The sequence below is a fragment of the Saccostrea cucullata genome, unplaced genomic scaffold, assembly GCF_032062105.1.
Source record: "Saccostrea cucullata isolate Sc308-1 unplaced genomic scaffold, CSIRO_AGI_Scuc_v1 ctg3900, whole genome shotgun sequence".
In the NCBI taxonomy this organism is placed as follows: Eukaryota; Metazoa; Mollusca; class Bivalvia; order Ostreida; family Ostreidae; genus Saccostrea; species Saccostrea cuccullata.
In genome coordinates, this window is record NW_026931683.1 from 38,555 (window position 1) to 48,464 (window position 9,910).

The 9,910-nt window shown below is 36.6% G+C and overlaps 1 protein-coding gene across 1 annotated transcript; it reads left to right on the top strand.

Annotated features, from left to right (window-relative positions):
* Nucleotides 1-519: 519 nt before the first annotated feature.
* On the top strand, nt 520-2,736 carry LOC134233289 (uncharacterized). Its single transcript, XM_062715263.1, has one exon. It carries the CDS (start codon nt 520-522, stop codon nt 2,734-2,736), a length of 2,217 nt encoding a protein of 738 aa, XP_062571247.1.
* Nucleotides 2,737-9,910: the final 7,174 nt, after the last annotated feature.

Sequence of the window (9,910 nt, forward strand, 5' to 3'; positions counted from 1 at the left end):
GTCTGCAATTTAATGGGGTTATGCGAGAAATGTCAGTCCTGGATACCTAAGAATTTATTACCTCATCACAAATGCGGAGATCAGAAACAGTGTAAGATCTGTAAGAAAATCGTCGATGCCGATCATCGGTGCTACGTACAACTGAAGCCCAAGAAGAAGAAGAAGGGAAAAGCCACCTTAGAGTTTACCATTTATTTCGATTTCGAATGCACTCAGGAATCGGGCATTCACGTTCCTAATCTGTGTGTGGCACATCGCGTCTGTCAACATTGCGATGACTTACCCATAGACCAACCTTGTCCTCATTGTCAACACATGGGACCCCGTCAGCACCTATTTCAAGGCCCAGACACCTTAAAGAAGTTCATGGACTGGTTATTTCAACCCACTACAGGTACTAAGAATTCCACTTTAGTACACGACGGGGCCATCGTCATCGCCCATAACTTCAAAGGATACGACGGACAATTCATTTTGAATTACATAGTGCATTCTTCTCCCCTGAAACCTAACGTGATCATGAACGGGAGTAAGATCTTGTCCATGGAAATATGTGGACTCAAATTCATCGACTCGTATAGTTTCTTAACCTTTCCTTTGGCCCAGATGCCCTCCGCTTTCGATTTGAACGAAATGAAGAAAGGTTATTTCCCTCACTTTTTTAATACGGAACAGAACCAGAATTACGTGGGACCTTATCCACCGGCAGCTTTCTACAATCCGGACGAAATGACTACCAGTGGACGAAAAGCTTTTTACGAATGGTACAACCAACAGAGGGGAAAAGTGTTTGATTTCCAGAAAGAGTTTGTAGGGTATTGTGTCTCGGACGTCGACATTTTACACAAATGCTGTGCACGGTTTAGAAGCACCCTCAAGAAGTTGGTCAACGTGGACCCTTTCCAGGAATCCATCACGTTTGCCAGTGCTGCTAATTTAGCCTACCGTCGAAATTTCATGCCTAAAGACAGCATTGCCATCATTCCGAACCTCGGGTATGAACCGGCACGACAATATTCGGCCAAAGCCTGTCGATGGCTCACCTGGATGAGTCATCAGAATGGATGTCACATACGACATGCCAGAAACGGAGGCGAAGTCCCGATCGGAAATTATACCGTCGACGGATACCAGGAAGCGACTCGTACCGTCTACGAATTTTACGGATGCTATTGGCACGGATGCCCCACTTGCTATCCCAGTTTACAGACGGAAACTCATCCTCACCGGACCCAATTTACTTACCAACAATTACACGAGAAAACCCTCAGAAGGACTGCGGATTTAGAGGACATGGGGTACAACGTGTGTAGTATCTGGGAGCACGATTTCGATCAACAAGTGCAACAAGATGAGACTTTACAGCAATTTGTACGAGATCTGGACATTCCGGATCCTTTGAAACCTCGAGAAGCCCTGTACGGAGGCCGGACCAATGCCACTAAATTATATTGTGAAGAAGGGGACATGAGATACGTGGACGTGTGTTCCTTATACCCTTACGTGTTGAAACACAGACCTTTTCCCCTAGGGCATCCCGAGATCATCACAGACGACTTCCAGGACGTGAGAAGTTATTTCGGTCTCATTCACTGTCGGGTCTTACCACCCCGAGGCCTCTTTCACCCCGTATTACCTTATCGGACGGGAGGTAAGTTATTATTTCCCTTATGTCGCACCTGTGCCCAACAACAAGACTCTACGTCTCAACACCCATGTCAACACACCGACCGGGAACGTAGTCTCACGGGTACTTGGGTGACGACCGAATTACATAAAGCCTTGGACATGGGCTATACCTTAGAGCAAACTTACGAAGTGTGGCATTTCAAAGAAAGCAATCAAGACTTATTTAAAGACTACATCGATACCTTCCTCAAGATCAAACAGGAAGCGTCCGGATTTCCCCCCGAATGTAAGACCTCAGAACAAGAACAAGATTACATTCGAGAAGTGTTATACAAAGAAGGATTCATGATGGACATTCTCAGTATCAAGAAGAATCCAGTGTTAAGAACCATTGCTAAACTCTTTTTAAATTGTCTGTGGGGAAAATTTGCTCAACGATTGTTATTACCCAAAGTCAGATACTTGGACGAAGTAGAGGAATTACATCAACTCTTACAAAATTCGACGGTCGACATCAAGGGTGTGCGACTCTTAGTCAATAAAGAAGATTCCATTGAAGACAAGATGCTAGTGAATTTTCAAGACAAACAGGAATTCGTCGAAGAATGTCCCTTTGGAAACGTGATCCTAGCTTGTTTTACCACCGCCTATGCCCGCTTACATCTCTACGAGACTTTACGACCTTTAGAAGAACGGGGCCTTTATTATGATACGGACAGTATCATTTACCAACACAAGGAAGGAGCTTTTAATCCTACTTTGGGCAATAGTTTAGGAGAATGGACCGACGAATTAGACGGGGATCACATCACCAAATTCATGTCGGCAGGTCCTAAAAATTATGCTTTCCGGACGGACAAAGGAACCGAGGTTCATAAATGCAAAGGGGTCACTCTCAACCATCGAACCTCTCAGTTGGTGTGCCCAGAGACTTTAGAAAAAATGCTCAAGGGAGAAATAGAGGAAGTAAAAGTCCCCTATCCCAGCAAAATCCAGAGGACCCGGGATTGTGAGGTCGTGAACAAACCTTCAGAGAAAACAGTGAGAATTGTATATGACAAGAGACAAATTGTAGAGAATTATAACACTTTACCTTATGGTTATTGATATGCTTGTTTGTTTGTTTGTTACAAATAAAAAATTGAATTGATGTGTGTTGTTTCTTCTTCTCTATAAATAGATATTCTTTATTTTTTAAAAATGAAAAAAAAAAAGATTTCTGTGTTCACTATAAATAAAAGGACAGAACTCAAATTTGGTGTTTTCTATTATCAAAGCAATCAGACCTAGATTTTTTTTTTTCAGTGATAAAAGAATGAGATTATTGAATTATTTCTAATTCAAAATTCTCTATTGGTTTTTTTTTTTTCCTCTGCAAGTTAAAAATAGATACTCCAGTCTCTATATAAAAAGGAGACCTACAAAATCCTAGAGATCATTTCTGATCTGAGTGAGGGACAGAGCACACATCATGGAATTTTTAAGTTCAGAGTATCGTTGGAAAATAGTAGAACCTGAAGGGACAAGTCACAAAGGAGAATGGATGAAAAACAAAGAGGCATGTATTCAAGATTTCTTTGATCAGAATCCAGGACAAACAGGTCACCATGAAATCTACCTGTATAAGAGATTCAAGTTACCTGATTCCATAGGGGACAGCATCCTGATCTTAGCAGTACCCAGGCAGCCCAAGTATCAGGAATTCAAATGGAAAATCAATTACGTCTTGCCTCACCAGAGAGAGGGACCCGAAAGCACTTTGTTTCAAGGGGAATGGATAGAAAAACCCAAAGATTGTATTAAAGATTATGATAAGAAAGTGGGCCCCCTAAAAAGATACGATATCATGAACTGTGGTAACCGTTGTGAAACACACTATTTGTACATGAGGAGATCCTTCCCCATACAAAAAGAAGAACTGAAGAAAAGTTTTGAATGTTTATTATTTTAATGTTCTTGTTGTTATGAATAAAAAAATAAAAGAAAAAAACCCAAAAATTCTAGTATTGTTTTTCCCTATAAACACACAACTAAGCGCTCTCTCTATACATTAGGTTTTGTAAGGATGACGTCACAATCAGGGATTTGAATCGCTGCCAAGTATTTACCTGTGTAGTCAGCATATTTCTTTGCACGCGGCGCCAGTATTTACCTGTGCAGTCAGCATAAAAAACGTAGGTCTATCGTTATATGTTTTGCACACGGCTCTTACAGTAAAGGTATATATAAAGCGGAGCTTTATTCAAGAGGTATATATTAAAAACTCTCTCATTCTGAAAAATTACACGGAACAAGTCAGACGTGTTTCCCCAAAGATGCAGTATCGCTGGTCTATTAACGGAGAACATTTTGGAGAATGGATGAAAACTAAACTGGGAGCGGTGATGGATTATTTTGAACATCATCCAGGACAATTCATGAAGGATTTCAGGAAAGAATCATGGGCTGACCAGGGATTTCTTGCAAAAATCTTTCCAGAAAAAAAAGTGTGGTTGGAAAAAAGAGTGAAAATCCCTTGCCCCCTCAAAGGATGTAGAGTGAGGGTGAAAACCAACCAACATTATCAGCAATACAAATGGGAGATCCACGATGATCTTGGAACTCTAGCTAAAGGTCTCTGGTACATGCATTTAAAAGCGTGTATTGAAGATTTAATGAGGACCAAGAAAGAAGAAGAAGCCTTAAAAAGAGTTCTTCCAGACACTTATACACAGTACATGTATTGTCGCATCCCCTTTACCCAGATTAAAGACTCGATGGAAAAAAGAAAGGACTTGGGGTGTAGAAGAAGAAGATATGTAAATCATTGAATAAATTTTTGATTTTTTTTTAAAAAGTGTTGTTATAAATAGAAGGGGGTCACAGGTCCTGTATTTTTGTTGCTAAAGTATCTCACTAAAGTATCTCACTGAACATGGTTATCCAATTTAAAACAGGTATAATTTTTTTTACTTCTTCAATTTTAAGGTATATAAGGTCAAAAGGATTCAATTTCACATGAACACAGTTTCAAAGAAAATAAGTCTGTCTAACATACAACAGGAAAAAAAAAGCTATAAGTTTTTCTAAAAGGTGCTGTTTTTATTGAGATTGTGCTAATGGTTACAGAAAACTTAAGGAGAGAATACCCCCTCTTTTTATTTATTCCATTGGACAAAACCCCACATGTGGTACAAGTCAAACATAGAGTAAAACAAAAAATAAGAATGCAAACCTACATGGCTTGTCAGTTTCACTCCTGTTTATGTATGGCTGAGGTTTATATATATTTTCCCATTATTTAATGCTTTGCCATAAAAAATGCAAGACTTTAAAATGATCTGTATTCAGTTTTATACAGTTCACCTATTAGACAGCCTGGTAATCAAAAGGAAAAAAAAAATTAATGTTCAGATTTAAAAAAGAAACTTTAAGATTCATTTTATCAATTGAATTCAATTTTATCATTTTTTAAAACTTTAAAATTCATGTTTTCCTTGGACAAAAAAAGAAGAAAGGGATTCAACCTCCCTTCCCTTCTCCCCTCGGGTGTGGGGTGAGGGGTTACACCATTCTCTTTTCATAAAAAAGATTATTTTACACATTATAGCCTCTATCTACATGAAATGTCATGAGTTATAAAAAAAAAGGGTGTTTTTCCAAAGTTCCTTAATTTAGTGTACATATATAGTTTTAAAACATTATGACTACTTAGAAATTTATGGGTCTTTTGTCTTTACCATCTTTTAGAACAGAGATTCTTCAAAATTGCATGAAGAATTCCATGAGTTTAAAACTTATGATAAGAGCATTTCCTTAGATAAACAAGTGTATGGTTGATAGCTAATGCTGAATCATTATATATTGATATTTATGGATATTCAAGAGTGCATGATATTGAAACTCTAAATATGTATAGGTCAGACAGTTTGTCTTTGAATTCAGTTGGAAATTTCCATCATCAGAAAATTATATTTGACTGTATTAAAAGCAGTAATTTTAGATAAACAGTAAGAAGATTACACAAACACTGTATTTCATCACTTTTGGTTTTACAAATATGAAAAAAGTTTAAATGATTAATCCTAATGACATAAAAAACACAAAACAAACAAAATGAATATGAAAATACTCAATTCTCAAGATTAAAAGTTATTTAAAAGATTGAAAACCTAAAAAAGTCTCAAAACCTACAAGTCTGAAAGTCTGAATCTCAAGATTTTAATATACATATTGTATTTTTGAAGGATTAAAAGTCAGTATATGATTTTGCTTGTAAAACTCTCTGTAAAAATAAAGGAGCCCATTCAGTGACATATGATAGTAGGAGATTTTATATCTAATTCCTTACAAATAAAAAATATCACTCTGATATCCTTATCATGAAGTTTTTTTACTGTAGCAGAAATACATTAACCTTTTATCTGAAAAGTCAATATTGAGGTGTTAAGATATTCATAGAAAAAACAATGGTATAGCAAAAATTGTGTGTTGATCTTTAACCTGAAAATCCAAAAATAGATGAAGTTTGTTGAATGAACCTATCCATTGATGAATATTAACCAAACTATTAAATATCCTTCTCACTTTGATCTTTTGACTAAAAACTTAATAAGGTCATTTACCTTTTGTGTAACTTGGATGAGTAACTTATATGTTGAATAGATTAGCAAGACACCATTTAATCTGAGTAAAGAAGAAACCTGGAAAAGCTTTTATCGCCTTTGTATGAACAAATGAATTGATGTCATTCAGATAATCAAAATATCAGAACAATCTGATGAATAAAAAGTTCTCATTATACTAGTTAGAAACCATTATAGTCTTCCTACCAAAGACAAAATAGGAATGTTAACTCAACAAAGTAAGGTTCCTTTTCTTCAAAAAAGTAAAATTCTGATGGATTGGGTGAGTGTTACTTTATACCTAATAAAAGAATTTTTTTCCTCCATTTAAAACTGTATGAAACTGTTTATATAATTAAATCAAACTTATTTTCTTTCATGTCATAGTAACCATCATTCATAATATGTACAATCCCAATAGATGAATCCACATTTCTAAAAAATTTGTATTAAAACATTAAAATATTTGAGGGAAAACTGTTCATGTTAATTTCTGCTGTATACCTTCTATCATTTGACATTTACTTTTTGATTGCCTAAATCAGAGCTATTCATACATAGAAAGAGGACCAAAAAAAATAAATGTTAAAAAATGTGTGTGTTTGGAATTTATTCTTTTAAAAAGGGGTTTATTATTATTATTATTATTAAAAAATTTAAAAGTTTTAAAAGAGTTATAAGTTTTAAAAATGTATAAGTTTTTAAAAAATTATAAGTTAAAGTGAATTTTTAAAAAAATTTATAAGTTTTTAAAAAAGTTAAAACATTTTAAAATGTGTGTTTTAAAAAATTTATTCTTTAAAAAAAAATTATTATTAAAAGTTTTAAAAAATATAAGTTTTTAAAAGTGACCTGGTGTTATAAACTTGAGACACACATTTCGTTTCTTTTTGACTGTACTGAAGGCATCTTTTCTAAAGATTTGGGTGGCCGTGAGAACGGCCGTTTGGTCGATTTTTTTTAGACAGGGTTTACTCCCTGTGGCCGTGAGAACGGCCGTTTGGTTGATTTTTTTTAGACAGGGTTTACTCCCTGTGTCCCCTGCCTCGTCCCCGGAACTCTGGGCGGTCAGATAGGGGCCTCCTCACCGCGGGTAACGCCAGTCTGGTGGGGGGTCTCAAGGGTCGTGGTGCTCGCAACCCTCGGACCCCGCGGGTGGCCACGTTCCTCGCCATGGGGGCCTGGGTCTCGCCTCCGGCAGAGGGGGCAGCAGCCTAGGGGTGGGGCCTGGAGAACCAGCACCTCCGAGCACCGGTAACAGGCGGGCCTGTTCCGGCACTCGCAGCACACGTAGTTGGAGGGCTGGTCCTCCTCCAAACAGATGCTGCATCGGATCCTGACCTCGGGCAGCTGGATGGCCCAGACTGGCACGGGTCCCCTCGGAGATGGTACTGGGGGTGCTGCTTCCTCCGGTGCCCAGTCGTCCGTCACCAAATCGTCCGGGGACCAAGTCGGTGATGGAGGTCGGTGAGGGGGGACGGGCTCCTCGGGCTCTCTGCTGGCGGACTGGCAGGACCCAGGGTGGCGATGCGTAATCGGGACAGCTCCCGGCCCGTGGCGACATCCCTCACAATCCAGACTGCCTCCAAGTAAATGTCCGCCATGGTAAAATAGCTGGGGAAATCTCCACCAGAAGCCATTGTAAAACGAGATGCTAACAAATGACGCCGACTACTGGAGAGCGTCTGTATTTATGCATAGAGCACGGACGGAAAAGAGAGCACCTCGATGGCGAGAGCCGAAATCTCATGGCGAACCGAAATTGTGTGTGTTTTGTACTTTGGGACCTATACCTTTTCATGGATTATTTAGTAGGTGTTCATAGTAGGATTCCATAATGATACAGGTCTAAACAAGATAAGTTTCCTGCTTCTTTTCATACTAGAATTAATACATGACATGCATCCGTCGTGGAGAAAAGAGCAAAAAACCTCGAAGCGACGAGGTGAAATCCAGTGACCCGAGTGTATAAAATAAGCCTTTTCAGTCTTTTTAGAGGGTGAGACTGGAAAAACTCATGTGGGTTAGGGAGAAGGGACTTAGGGAAGAGTGCCGATATAGTTTTTATTTCAAAAGAATCATGATCAGGGTAAAAAACAAGCTCAAATAGGTTTAGCTATAAACACAATGGGGGTCAGAGGTCACGGATTTTCAGAAAATCATACTATGAGATACATAAGGATTCTTGGAATCTACGCTTTATCTGATTGATATTTTAAGAAGTCTGTCTAACATACAACAGGAAAAAAAAAGCCATAAGTTTTTCCTAAAAGGTGCTGTTTTTATTGAGATGTTTCACTCCTGTTTCTGTATGGCTGAAGTTTATATATATTTTCCCATTATTTAATGTTTTGCCATAAAAAATGCAAGACTTTAAAATGATCTGTATTCAGTTTTTTATGCACCTATTAGACAGCCTGGTAATCAAAAGGAAAAAAAATTTAAATGTTCAGATTTAAAAAAGAAACTTAAAGATTCATTTTATCAATTGAATTTAATTTTATCATTTTTTAAAACTTTAAAATTCATGTTTTCCTGGACAAAAAGGGGTTCAACCTCCCTTCCCTTCTCCCCTTGGGTGTGGGGTGAGGGGTTACACCATTCTCTTTTCATAAAAAAGATTATTTTACACATTATAGCCACTATCTACATGAAATGTCATGAGTTATAAAGGAAAAGGTTTCTTCCAATGTTCCTTCATTTAAAATGTGTACATATATAGTTTTAAAATATTATGACTACTTAGAAATTTATGGGTCTTTTGTCTTTACCATCTTTTAGAACAGAGATTCTTCAAAATTGCATGAAGAATTCCATGAGTTTAAAACTTAAAAGAGCATTTCCTTAATAAACAAGTGTATGGTTGATAGCTAATGCTTAAACAAAATATTGATATTTATAAATATTCAAGAGTGCATGATATTGAAATTCTAAATATGTATAAGTCAGACAGTTTGTCTTTGAATTCAGTTTTAAAATTTTGATCATCACAAAATTATATTTGACTGTATTAAAAGCAGTAATTTTAGATAAACAGTAACAAGATTACACAAACACTGTAATTTCAACACTTTTGGTTTTACAAATATGAAAAAAGTTTAAATGACTAATTATAAGGACATAAAAAACACAAAACAAACAAAATGAATATGAAAATACTCAGTTCTCAAGATTGAAAGTTTTTTAAAGATTGAAAGCCTGAGAGTCTGAAATCCTAAAAGGCTGAAATCTCAAGATTTAAATATACATATTGTATTTTTGAAGGATTAAAAGTCAGTATTTGATTTTGCTTGTAAAACTCAAGGAGCCCATTCAGTGACATATGATAGTAGGAGATTTTATATCTAATTTCTTACAAATAAAAAATATCACTCTGAATCCCTTTCATGAAGTTTTTTTACTGTAGCAGAAATACATTAACCTTTTATCTGAAAAGTCAATATTGAGGTGTTAAGATATTTATAGAAAAAACAATGGTATAGCAAAAATTGTGTGTTGATCTTTTGAAAAACCAAAAATAGATGAAGTTTGTTGAATGAACCTATCCATTGATGAATATTAACCAAACAAAATAGCAGATTTCCTCCTCATTTTGACCTCCTTTTGACTAAAAACATAATAAGGTCATTTACCTTTTTTTAATGAGTAACTTATATGTTGAATAGATTAGCAAAACA

Excerpts from the sequence above, each read along its gene's own strand:
- LOC134233289 (XM_062715263.1), top strand. The coding sequence starts at position 520 with ATGAACGGGAGTAAGATCTTGTCCATGGAAATATGTGGACTCAAATTC.